At 34.3% G+C, this 13660-nt stretch overlaps 1 protein-coding gene across 4 annotated transcripts; it reads right to left on the bottom strand.

Moving 5' to 3' along the window:
* Positions 1-794: 794 nt before the first annotated feature.
* Positions 795-7503, bottom strand: LOC112051508 (serine hydroxymethyltransferase). Of its 4 annotated transcripts, none has more exons than XM_024090176.2 (8): positions 7207-7503; positions 6489-6724; positions 5889-6004; positions 5301-5461; positions 4479-4674; positions 3563-3834; positions 2637-2856; positions 795-1768 (listed from the first exon to the last, which is right to left on the bottom strand). In XM_024090176.2, exons 1-8 carry the CDS (start codon positions 7321-7323, stop codon positions 1530-1532), a joined length of 1557 nt encoding a protein of 518 aa, XP_023945944.1. In that variant the 5' UTR covers positions 7324-7503; the 3' UTR covers positions 795-1529. The 4 variants fall into 4 exon arrangements, with proteins under 4 accessions (XP_023945944.1, XP_023945945.1, XP_052740247.1 ...); XM_024090177.2 differs by lacking the exon at positions 7207-7503 and adding an exon at positions 7031-7184; XM_052884287.1 differs by lacking the exon at positions 7207-7503 and adding an exon at positions 7027-7120.
* Positions 7504-13660: the final 6157 nt, after the last annotated feature.

The raw sequence follows: 13660 nt of genomic DNA, 5'->3' as shown, positions 1-13660 counted from the left end.
GGCATTTTTAAATGTATAGTCAAAGCATTGAATACATTGAAATTATTTATGTATCTAAGACATTGAATATAAATGGATTAAAGGGCTAGTAACACTGAAGTACCACATAATAGAGTATTTTATCCTTAGATACATAGATATTTTATCTATGTAAGAGTATTTCCTCGAAGGAGTTTGATTTCTCGAAGGCTACGTTAGGCTACGTTCCACTTAGGGATTTTATCGTATACGACAGCAGTTTTTGCAGTTCCATGGGGTGCTAAACGTCGAGCTAAAAATCGTATTTTTTGTTCTATTTTTAATTAAAAATATATTAACACATGGACGTAATAAAATATGTTTATATCAAATAACTGAATAAATATTAAAAATAATATACTTCATTATTTGTTTTTAAATATTTTATTGTGGTTTATAAAGATCTTTTTTTTTTTATAAACGAAGCGAGAATGTCATGGTCTGCAAAAGCAATTTCAATAAATGAAAGTAAATAATAAACTACTCGATCGGCGTTTATTTAAAGGTTTAGCCGTCATAGGAGTAATTGAACTCTGAGGCACTTTGTAGTTTATGTTGCAATTATTGTTGTAGTAGTATTAATTTGCTAAAAAATTTTTTTACATTTTATTATACTAGCAGACGCCTAGCGGTTTCCACTTCCGAATACGGGAATAAAATAAAGCCTATAGCATTCAGGGATATTGTAGCTTGCCAAAAGTTAAAGAATTTTTCATGTCGGTTCAGTAGTTATAGAGCAATATTTGAATAGATTTCTATCATGAAATAAAACAATATTTGGTACCAAAATAGTAAAGTATAATTTAAGCACAATACATGAGTACATAAAAAGAGATTCATACTTCGATACAAGGATACTTATGATAGCTAGGTATCATAACAGTTATAATATTATAAAAAAATGCAATATTTCTGTAATGTTGTTAATGTAACTAACATTTTCGAGAATTTGTAGTTTAAAATTATCTAGTATATAAAATAATAGTGATTTTGGTATCTATCTTATAATTTTTCAACAGATACAAAATGTACGATAAAATAAAAGAGAAAGAAAATCACTATAAATAACTATAGGAACATTTTTTAAATGGCAATATTTGGGCATTTGGGCAAAACGCCATGCTTGCATTTTATCTTTTTATGATGTTTTGGCTTTGATTGTAGTAGTAAAGTGTCAGAACAAACGCATTTGTGTGTGTGTTAACTAAAGGAACAAAGTACAGTAGAAACATTGTTAAATTACTTATTAAGTTAAGTAAGTTAATTAAGTTAAGTTATTACATCAAAATACGTTAACCAAAAAAAAATGTTGCTATGATCACACACCAATCGCTTACAGACATATGGATAAATTAAATACAAAAAAAGAATGATAAATAATTTTTCCATTTAGCTAATTGTCCTTCAGTTCAGACAAACGCGCCAGTCAGATGCCTGTCTGTAAATCTTCCTATTAGAACCAAAGTCTTCTGAAAATAGAATTATCTATGTATGCCATTAAATTTCAAATTTTAGTATGTTTCATAGCCAGGTAGAGGGAATGATCGGCTATAGGTTTCGATATCTTCCTTGAGGCTATTAATTTTAGCCTTGATGTCTGCGTTTTCAACAACAACCTTGTTGAAGTCTACTAATTTAGGTCCAGATATTTTCGTGATTTCTTGAGCGAGCTTCAATGCTTTGTCGATATAATCGACTACTCTATCAATGTCTGTTTCTTTTAAGCCTCTTGTAGTTAATGCTGGTGTACCTGTAAAATACAATACAAACGGTTATTGATTCACAAAACCATAAACTATACTGTGTTTAATACCTTCAAACAATATAATTTACTAAAATACAAAGAGGGGCTACAAAGAAGAAATACAAAAAAATAAATGTACACATATTACAAAGAATATAACTATGGTGTTTGAAAAATTTTGTGAAGACTGTTTTATGGAATGTATTGAAAACTACCCTGATTTTATTGAATATTTTTATAGTAAGCAGTCAATCAGTGTCGTGTCAACGATAGATGCAGAATATAAGAAAATTACTGAAGTAAAACTTCTTTAGCCCTCCATCTCAACGTTCGTTCACCTCACCCGATTACACTTTTCGTAACGTATTCACCTGCTTACTTCCTAAATCATATATAAATAATTTTAATGAAAAAATCCACATATTACAACATATCCCTATTGTTGGGGAATGGTCCAAAATTTAATTAAAATTCCTCGTAATAGGCTAGTTGGCACTTTTTTTTTTAAATAATAGTCTAGTAGAACGACAATGGACTATAATTTTTTTTTTCATATTTTTTGAGACTTGATTACATGAAAGTATTAGTTTTTAAATAAGTTTTTGACAATACGAGCTAAAACGTCTGTCGGCCATGACAGTATATATTTCAACTGTTTCATGACGTCACTACAATAAGTTCCATAGAAATGGAGAGTTTAACAATAAAATTTTAGTTAACAATTAGTTGGACGTGACTTATTAATTGATATCGATATATTTCGGACCCTTATTCCATGTACTACCCGTAATTAATACTGTTTTTATCAAATTTGACGAGTCAACTACCCTATTTGGTGAATTTTCACAATATGTCATATCTGGTGGGTACTCACCCAGCCGGATGCCGCTAGGGTTGAGCGCGCTCTTGTCGCCGGGCACGGTGTTCTTGTTGCACGCGACGCTGCACAGCTCCAGGATGCGCTCGGCGCGCGCCCCGCTGAGGCCTGCGCTGCGCATGTCCACTAACACGAGGTGGACGTCGGTGCCGCCGGTGGCGATGTCGTAGCCGCGCGACATCAGGCCCGAACACAATCGCTGAGCGTTCTTTATCACCTGATAAGTTTCATTATCAACTCATATTCGGCTCTCTGCTGAGCTCAAGTCTCCTCTCAGAATGAGAGGCCCAATAGTCAACCACGCTGGCCCAATGCGGATTGGCAGACTTCACACACGCACGAGAATTATGAAAATTCTCAGGTATGCAGGTTTCCTCGCGCTGTTTTCCTTCACCATTTGAGACACGTAATATTTAATTTCTTAAAATGCACACAACAGAAAAGTTGGAGGTGCACAACCCAGACCGGATTCGAACCCACACTTTCCAGAATCAGAGGGAGACGTCATATCGACTGGGCTATCACATAATATTAGGTAGTTACGTATAGCAATGCGATCTTAGGCCCCGTTACGGGCAATGGAGGTTTCCACTGTGCGTGCGGAGCTTTCGGTCGCGTATATATCAGGGGCAATAGCTGATAGGGTGCTTATGCCTGTTTTTTAAATAGTATTTAAACTTTATTGATGTATTTTAGGCTATATTTGATTTTGTGCCTTCAATAAGAACCAGTAAAAATGATAAAATATCCAAGTAATATTTTAGCGACCGAAACACAACAAGTTGTCGTAAAGGCTACGTTCCACTTAGGGATCTTAACGATCTCGCCCACCACCGCATTTTCACATTCTCTTTGCTTGTTCATAAACTCAGGTGGATTGGATTGAGGAACATTTTAAGCGTTGATAATCATGAATATCTTACCTGCCGTTGGTATTCCACAAATTCGGGCATGGTGGCCTGTTTCATAGCAGTGGCGATGGCAGCAATGGCGTGGTTGTGGGGCCCGCCCTGAAGTCCAGGGAACACCGCCTGGTTCACTTTGCTCTCGAAGTCGTACATAATCTTCTCCCCCTTAGCGTTCACCGAGCGGACCCCCTTGCGGTAGAAAATGACTCCCGCGCGGGGTCCGCGTAGAGTTTTGTGCGTGGTCGTGGTTACTACGTCACAGACGTCGAATGGACTTGGGATGAGGCCTGTATAATAACAATTTTTTAATTCATGTTCCGTCTCTTATTCTTGAGATCACTAATATACCTTCCAAGCAAGAGTGAATAGGCTTATTTTTTAATAGGCAGATTCACAAAAAAAGTATAATTATATTTGATACCAGTTACACTAATATTTTTCAGATTGTTTGCACAACAAAAGTGGTACAGGATCTAGATAATATGTTATATAATTTGCATGCAATGAGAAGAAAATAGTTTCATCTGACAATATTGTTTACAAATTTAATCTCAGTTGGAGGTTGGTCTTGTTATGTATATTATTGCATCATTTATTGGATGGATATAATTTTGTATATTTATCCTTATCTTTTGCTTCAACAACACAAATATTGTAATTCATATCTTATCATTTATTATTATTATAATACATTTTATTAATGTATCTATATATAAAAATGAATCCCTATTTTCCTTGGCCAAATTTCTTATAATATGTTATATCTTTTTTTTAGTTAAAATTGAAAAATTTCAGAACACTGTAATATTTATTCGATTTTAATTTGTTACTCAATCAGAGGTGCATAGATCTGGATGAAAATTGGCTCAGAAATAGGATTATCACGGGTCAAACTGCAGGACACACTTAGTATCTTATACGAAAATTGTACCTGCAGCAACAAGTCCAGAGACATGCGCCATATCCGCCATCAAAATGGCACCATTGTCATCTGCAATCTGCCTGAAGCGCTTGTAGTCCAGACAGCGCGAATAGCAACTTATACCAGCTATAATTAACCGCGGCTTAAAAAGCTTTGCTGTTTCTGCTAACTTGTCATAATCTATGAGACCTGTTTTAGGATCCACCTTGAAAATAAAATATACAATTAAATTTTTGAACAGATTTTGCAAACGAACATATAAATAAAAATGAAAATTCAAATTAAAATACATTTATTTCAATTAGGCTTAGTTTACTTAGCCTAGTTTACTAGCTTAATTTAAACAAATGAATTTTTGAAACATCAAGTTATGTCATGATTTAATAGTGGTAATTAGTCGAAAACTTAAAACAAAGTTACGAGGGTTCCAAATGTGCCTCAATTTAAGAAGAGCCCACAACAAACTCAGCCAAGGTTTATTTTTTTTTTTTTGTTTACTTATCTAGAACTAAGCACACAATCATATAGTGCAGTTCAACACCAAGCTTTTTATCATCCATATAATCCTTATCACTATAAGCTTTATTTTAAAGCTATCCTTATATGACTTTCCTATAAGCTTGCATTTTATAAATGAAATAATGTGTTTAATTAATAAAATATACTTTACAATTACAATGAAATGATATACTATACTACTATATATATATATATACTAATGTATGTTCATTTGCATACAGACAAAGTCCTCTTAATTTACTTGGTTAAGCCCAACATAATGTGGACTTCTGATGGTAAATTACTAATAAGTTTTAAGTGAAAAATATTTACCTTATAAGGCATGCTCTCAAAGAAGATAGAAGTGGCAGATATCTTCTTAGTGGCTGTAAAGAAACCGTGTGTGAGATGGCCGCCATCGGGCAGGTCCAAGCCCATGATGCGGCCATGGGGCTCCACAAGACCGGTGTATACTGCAAAGTTAGCTGGTGAACCTGAAAGTCAAAATATTTAAGAAATCTATGCTAATATTATAAAGCTGAAATTTGTTTGTTTGTTTGAACGCGCTAATTTAAGGAACTACTGGTACTATTTGAAAGATTCTATCCCCGTATTCCTCCGGGCACCACGCGGATGAAACCGCGCGGCGTCAGCTAGTAAAAATATAATCAAAAAATAAAAATATTGATATATTAAAACTTTAATACATTTATTATTTACTAGCAGAACCACACACACACAGTATTTTACTTGCATAGTTCTTGTAAAAGAATTTTTCAAATAGATCCATTAGTTTCAGAGCCTCTATTCAATTAAAATTAACAATAAAATCTTTTTTCTTTATCATATTAGTATAGATAAATTAGTTACAATGAGTATACAAATGATTACAGCATATTTGACAAACATAATAAATATTACCTGAATAAGGTTGTACATTCACTCCCCAGTCCTCAGCCTTCAGTTTATATGCCTCCAGTGACCTCTGCTGTGCTAATATTTCAATTTCATCAATAAATTCATTGCCTCCATAATATCTAGAATATGAAAATAATAGAAATTTGAGTCAAACTATGTTTTTAATTAAGACTATTTCTTAATTATTATTATAACCAAGATATTGGTATTTATTTACTCGTAAAAGTATATTTTTTCTTACAGAAAAGTTATACATACATAAAAAATGAACCTGAAAAATAGCCTATATTATTTTATTAGTCAATAAAGTGTTATTCTAAGAAATAAAATTTGCATAAGAATCCAATTTACAAAAATACAATAAGGTCTGATCCTTTGCACAAAAAAATTAACCAGCCCTTCTGTCAGCAGAAAGTGTTGATTTTTCTAGCAAATTTTATAAACAACTAGTTCACTCAGTCAAGCTTCGCTTTGACTTATTTGCACTTCTTCCCTATCCTATAATGAAAAAGAAATAATGTCGGCTGATTCTTAGACCAAAATTTTTTGGCAACAAAGACAAAAAAACAAGAATCATAAATATTAGATTAATCATAATATTACCTTTGATTTGGCATGCCCTCAGAATATTTGTTGTGCAAGCATGAACTAAGGCATTGCAGTACAGGCACAGATGTAAAGTTCTCAGATGCAATCATCTCTAAACCACTTGCTTGCCGTTGCTTCTCTTTCTTGATTATATCAAATAATTCAGGATCAGTGTCCCACAAATTTCCATTCAAAACTTTGTTACTCATGATTGAAGTGGTATTAAAATTTCTAACTACAAATATTTTATTCTGAAAAATATTAAATTAAAATTAAATATTTCTGCAGCTTTAATTTTAAACTTCTGTTACGAATAAGTAGGGTTCACTACTGATTATAAAATAAACTGATAATAATTTAAGTGACTATTAATATCGACATACGTGATAATAAGCAACATTGACCTCTCAGATATTATTTTCTAACGCAATCGCAAACAAGAGTTGATTACTTCGTTTCGACAATAATTGTGACGAACATGCTTTCGTAATTATATTAAAAGTAAAACGCAATGAGAAATCGTTGTAAAAAACAGTGATACGTTCAATTTAACTTACTAGCAGTCGAAAATAGCGTTATTATTACTGAATTTAATAAACCTGATGTTGTTAATCAAAACTTAACCTCAAGAGTTCAAGACACAATCTCAAAAACTTTGTTTAAGTTAAGGTCTTCTAAAATTAAAAAAACTGACTATTGTCAATTTAAAATACAAGATTAATTGTTTACTTACATTATGGTGTATTATTGCTTGCAATTTCTGTACAGGATTGGATAAAATTTGCGATGTGTGCGAGTTAATTCTGCGAGTTATATCACGAAAACAAGCTCGTAATACGTTGTTACTCATCTTTTATATATTCCAACCTAAATCCTTAGTAATCCTCACAATTGTATTACTTCTTTTCTTAAAACAAGAACGAATTTTATCAATTTTGATAACCCAATATGAACTCTATTATCTTTTCACACTGACATTTCAATGACGTTTTCCATTTGCCGCCATAATAATCAGTTCTACCAACTGTCTAGAGTCTATCAAATATCAATCTTCTACAATTTTAAGAGTAAGTAACTGTCACAAATACTCTTAGACCATTAAAAAGAAAGGACCTGCCTCGTAAACCGTTACCCCTCTGTCAGATAGATCAAGAGTCAATGATCTAACGCGTTTATAAAATCTTTTGCTATAGAATCGATGTTTCATTGTTGTAATCGTTTTCGTCGTGTAAAGAGCTCGCTAAAATGCTTGTGTAGTTGAATGGCATAAAAAACTGCCAAAAACTAGTACTTTAGTAAAAGATGGAGTAACGTTTCATTTGTAAGTATTTCTACCATAATTTTACCAAATTTGTAATAAAAACGATTTCTAAAAAGAATCGATTCTTTTGACGGAATAGCAAAAACTCGATTATGTAATCGAACATTCTATACTCGAAATTTACTTAGATGACTTTTTTACACAACAATAATGGCCGACTATGAATCAAAGACAATCAGTAGGGTTGAGAAGTTAACGGCGGGCATCGGAACGATATCAAGTAGGTATCGTTATAACTGAAATACCTAAACTAAAACATCCGTGACTATACTACGTTATCTTAAAAGGGAACGTATAGTAACGTTTGTCGGTTGTGTGCATTTTAAGAAATTAAATATCACGTGTCACAAACGGTGAACGGTGCACGGTTTATGCCTATGGGTACGCGTGGTTAAGAAATGGGGTAATCTTTTTTTATTATTATTATAAATATACTTAGACAATACAACAATGCGATAACAACGCTCCGCAATCTACTGCGTACGTACGAGTAGGTACGTACGCATCGACAGCAAATCGGCTGGCTACACTTACCTATCTAATACCTATTTTTTATACTTTACAAGTTTTTAACTAGGTACAGGTAATTAACTTACTTCAGGTTGTTTCTCGTTTACGAGACGTTCTGTCGTCATAGTAGGTACAATATTCATGAGTACTGAATTGATTTGATCTAAGCATTTCAAGACTTCTCAGTCAACACACACAAACACACACAATACAAACGACACAATTGTATGAGTATTCGTTACAGAAAATCACTACTAACATAACATAGAACATACACAAAGGTTTTTGAATTTTGGTTTGTTTGTCAACAGACCGCCGAACACGAACTAAAGAAAAAATAGCGTAGCGTCTAGCGAAAGGACCTAAAGTTTCAATATTTTGAAAATACCTATTAACCACGCCACGCGGCTTAGGTTAGAGAGAGATAGCAATTATTTTCCTCGGCACCGGCGGCGGTCGGCAATACAACGTCGCGCAGTTTGTTTGTGACTTTGTATAGATAGATACCTATTAGTCGTGACCTGCCTATTTGACCTCTTGGAAAACAGCTGATCGCGCGCATTTTGCAAATTAAATTTACATTGCTAGTTTTTGTTAAAATCTTGATTTGACGATTTTTATTAAAAATCGTATTGAGATAATGTTATCCATACCAGTGTTTGAATAATGCTACTATTCGTAAGATATCTTTTACGCTATAGAATAACGTGAGCATATGTATTGTATAACATTTTTATTAAAAAACTATTTTTTAAAATAAAATGATTATAAAATATTTCATTTTCCCATCTTTAAACTAACAACATATCAATTATTAAAGAATCATTCATTATCATTTATCGATAAGTTAACGCTCGATGTTATTTACCCATCCTTACTTTTCATAGACAATCTAGCGTTACGAAATGTCAAATTGCCGTAATCGTAGTTAAGCTGTGCAAATTAATCTCGTTGTGATTTTGTTTTTCAGAAAATAAATGTGAATAAATCGTAAATTCGGTGTAGTTTTTGGTGTAATTCGTACTGTACGCGTATAATAAAGGATTTAGACACTTTGTTCTTTAGAAATTACGTATAACGTAAGTGAAATATGTGATTTTAGTGACAAAACGGGTTTGTTTTGGTGATTAGACTTCTAAGAAAATTTTTGGTATATATAAATATTCTGTGGATAGTCTAAGCGATTTTTTGGTTAGTCTGTGTAAAAATTACGCGTGTGTTTATTGCGAGTCAATTATGTATTTGTGTGTAGTGTATAGACACAGAATATGCTTAACGATGTTAAATGTTTTCGATGTGTGAGTTTACCTCGTCCCCCTCAAAAAACGACAGACTTTTTTATTGGTGAATTTCGATGCGAAACAGGTCCATTCTTTTAATGGTCTAAGATTACATACATTACATACAACATGACAATAGCAAATTGTACTGATATGTACTGTACTGTCCAGTCCACTTGACAAAAAAAAAAACAATCTGCAGCATTACTTTGCGTTGTTACACCATTGGTTAGACCCAGTAGTGGGCTAGTTCGGATTTCTTTAATATTTTAGTCGAACGAACGATTTTGGGGCGGTAAATCCAAAAATTGTTCGTACTCGACTAAAATACTAAAATAGTCCGAACTAGGTCTTAATTTATAGTGATCTGTGAGCCTTGTGGTTTGGTGGACCAGGGTTCGAGTCCAGGGACCAGGGTTCAAGCCCTGGGCCGGGCTATGAAATATTAAACTTTTCTATGAAATTCTTAGTACCTAAAAGATCCGTCGGTCCCTCTCATTATCATTGTCATATTTTGTGATCATTGCAAACATTATCGCCCCAAAACCTTCCAACCAAATTGATAAAAAATTCAAGAAAGCTTGTTTGGTTTTTGGAGTGTAAATAAGCACTTGAAAAAGCACAGTTATTTTGAAGCCACAGTCAGAGGCGTTAATTTTATTTAATGGATGGATACGCGACATTGGCAAATTAGATTGTGCTGTTTTTATCCACTAAAATTAGGAAGAAGAAGATTTTATGACTTACTGTCTTCCAATAAAACAAGATGTGAATATTTAATAGCACTTCATAATTCTAACACTTAATCTAGGATCTAGTCTAGGTTCCTACCTATCTATCTATAAGTTTTTGGTATAAGTAAAGGTTTTACGATCCGATCTACGTAAAAAATGTACCTAGGAATCTAGGATATCTAACTTTTAATTCATAATTAACAATTTTTTAATTTGATTTGAAAATTAAAACACTGTTAACACGCCACGACACACAAAAGTCTTCTCTTTGTTTGATAAAGTGAACAAATGTCTGTTTAATTAGCTGACAATAACAATCAACTGTTTAATGTTTATATTGGGTGCCTTACTCAGAAAAGATACCCAATATTTGCCTATTTACTCTATTTTTGTGGTAAAATCTTTGTTTTAAGAACTGCTGTCGCAGTTGGGAAGTTTTAATGCATCCGAGAGATCTTAGGTTGGAAATTAGATTAATGATTACAAAGCGTTTAGGGATTTGGAACATTAATTAAGTGTTCACATTGGCGTATCTACGATTATTTCCTAGGATGGGCCTGGCCCCTGACATGCCGCTGAGGAGAGTCAACACCACAGATTAGTTATTAGGTCAACACTCAATATAGATATTTCGTTTACAATGTTTGTGGACACTGGCCTCGGAAACGGGTCTATTGATTATATTGATTTTTTTTGTATAGGTATTTTGTATTTTGACGTCCATCACATAATTTTAAATCGGTAGCCCAGAATTCTAGGGTGGGCACGGCCCACCCGGCCCCCCGCTATATACGCCTATGGGTGTTCATTATTATTTTTTATTTTAATAAATTTGGGGGGTTGATAGAGAAAGATTTTAGAGTTCATAAAATAATATTATAAAAATTATAAAGAGGAAAATAATTCTTTGGTAAAAATTGCAATGCCGTGATTTTATCTAAACCACAGAACAACATAGGAGGTTCTACCTCCTAAGTATTTCTGTACCTACTTAAGTTAGGATGAATTATGAACCGTATAACGTCTTTCTATTACTTCGTAACTAATTACCTACATAGAACTTTTTAATGTAACAATAATATACCTACCTAACTAGGTATTTAGGGTATTAAATATCGGCTCATCTCAGCCATTTTAGTGATGTGCAAACAATAAACATAAGTACCTACCTTAATTGGCGATAAATTTTAAGTTAGAGGTGCAATCATGGTTGATGGTCTTTCCTTTTAGCACGTTTAAATTAGAATAGAATATTATATAGATAGTTATATCTCGCCCAAGTAGATTGAATTTAATTTACTCAGGTAAAAAGCATCTTCCTCTAGGTATGCTTAGAGTAACTTACTCTAAGGTAGGGGAGACTAGGGATGAAGCTGGTAATTTTCTCGTGATATCTCACGACTCTTTGAATATACAAATTATATTCTCACTAGTATATGTGATAGATTGGTGGTTAGCTTCTCAAAATAAAATTAAACTCAGGGTGATATTACATATTTTGAGAAAAACGGCCAAACAAAAAATATCATTTGTTACAACTATCACTACCCTTAGGGTTGCTTATAACAGTGTAAGGGATGGTCGTTATGCTATGAATAAAACATTTTAATATTTTAATTTTAATCAGACTTATATAATTATTTAAAAAATTCCAAGAGCCATCCCAGCCCAGTGGATATGACCCCTGCCTTCGACTCCGAGGGCGTAGGTCCGAATCTGGTCGAAGGCATACAACTCCAACTTTTCAGTTCTGTGCATTTTAAGAAATTAAATATCACGTGTCTCAAACCTCTGCCTACCTGTGCATTTTGTTAATTTTCTAAGTGTGTGAAGTCTGCCAATCTGCATTAGGCCAGCGTAGTGGACTATTAGCCTAACCCCTCTCATTCTGAGAGGAGACTCGTGCTCAGCAGTGAGCCAAACATGGGTTGTTAATGATGATGATGAACAGAATTGCAACTGCCTCGTTGGTCCAGTGAAAATCATAATATGTTGCTTTAGCTCACGAGATTTTGGGTTCCAATCTAGGGTCGAGTCATAGAATACCTAATGAACTTTTTTTCTCCGAAGATACTATCAGTAAAATTCCTTCTAACTACTTTTCCTTATAACTGCTACTACTAGATTTTCACAGCTCGATATATAAACAAAACATTATTCAGCTGGGGGTATACAGCTGGGGTATACAGCTGGGTTTCAAAATGATGTTATTCCAATTATTAAGAAAAAACGTCTTACGTATGTACCTACATTTGTTGCGCTATATAACAGTAACGGGCATTTAGAAAATATATAATTAGTAATAATTCAAATATTTTATTGGTGATTTAATCACTCGAGTGGTTGCTATGTAAAGAATACAATTCACCTCGCCCATTGTCTTTGGTAAGGTCGCCGCTATTGTTTAGGATTTCCATTATCTTAATCGTAAAGTTCTGACAATGAGATCGAAAATTCAAGTAATGCACCGCGCGTCTACGTAGTGCCTTTATCAGCGAATACTTACCTACGCCTACTTTCATTCTCGATATCAAAGAACATATAGATACTAAATGGTGGTAAGTAAAAGAAAGGTTAGAGTCACACCAGGGGCGATGGAACGAGCTATGTTAGGAGTATCTGCGCAATCGAATCAGAAATGAGGAGATCCGTAGAAGAACCAAAGTCACCGACATAGCTCAACGAGTTGCGAAGCTGAAGTGGCAATGAGCGGGGCACATAGTTCGAAGAGTCGATGGACGTTGGGCTCCTAAAATGCTGGAATGGCGATCCCGCACTAGTAAGCACAGTGTTGGTCGACTACCCACCAGGTGGACTGACGACATCAAGCGAATCGCAGGGATTCGCTGGATGCTGGTGGCTCAGTATCGTGATGTTTGGATTTGGAAGTCCCTACAAAGGACTATGTCCTGCAGTGGACGTCCATCGGCTGATATGATGATGATGATGACGATGAAATGGTCGTTAATTTTTCTCCAGATTACCTATTCCACCGTGGCTAGTTGCCTCGTCTAGTGACAGAAGGACTGGCTCATTTTTCACGCAAAGGATAAGCCTGGCTGTCCAACGCGAAAATGCAGCCAGTATTCTCGCCACCATTCCACGTGGACATGATTTGTATAGTATTATTATAAAGTAAATAGGTATACGTATTATGCACTCGTTTGTATTTCTAATTTTTTGGAGTGCCCTACGCAGCCTCAAACGTTTAAAGATATTAAGTTGTACCTGTGCTTGACATACGCCTCTTGAATGGACTTCTAGACACAATGGTTTCGAGCCGTCAGCATCCAGCAGCTCCCTGCAACTCCCTTGATGACACAGTGGAGGGTCGACCAACCA

This window comes from Bicyclus anynana, chromosome 11, assembly GCF_947172395.1.
Source record: "Bicyclus anynana chromosome 11, ilBicAnyn1.1, whole genome shotgun sequence".
Taxonomy (NCBI): Eukaryota; Metazoa; Arthropoda; class Insecta; order Lepidoptera; family Nymphalidae; genus Bicyclus; species Bicyclus anynana.
This window is presented reverse-complemented; position numbering and strand designations above follow the sequence as displayed.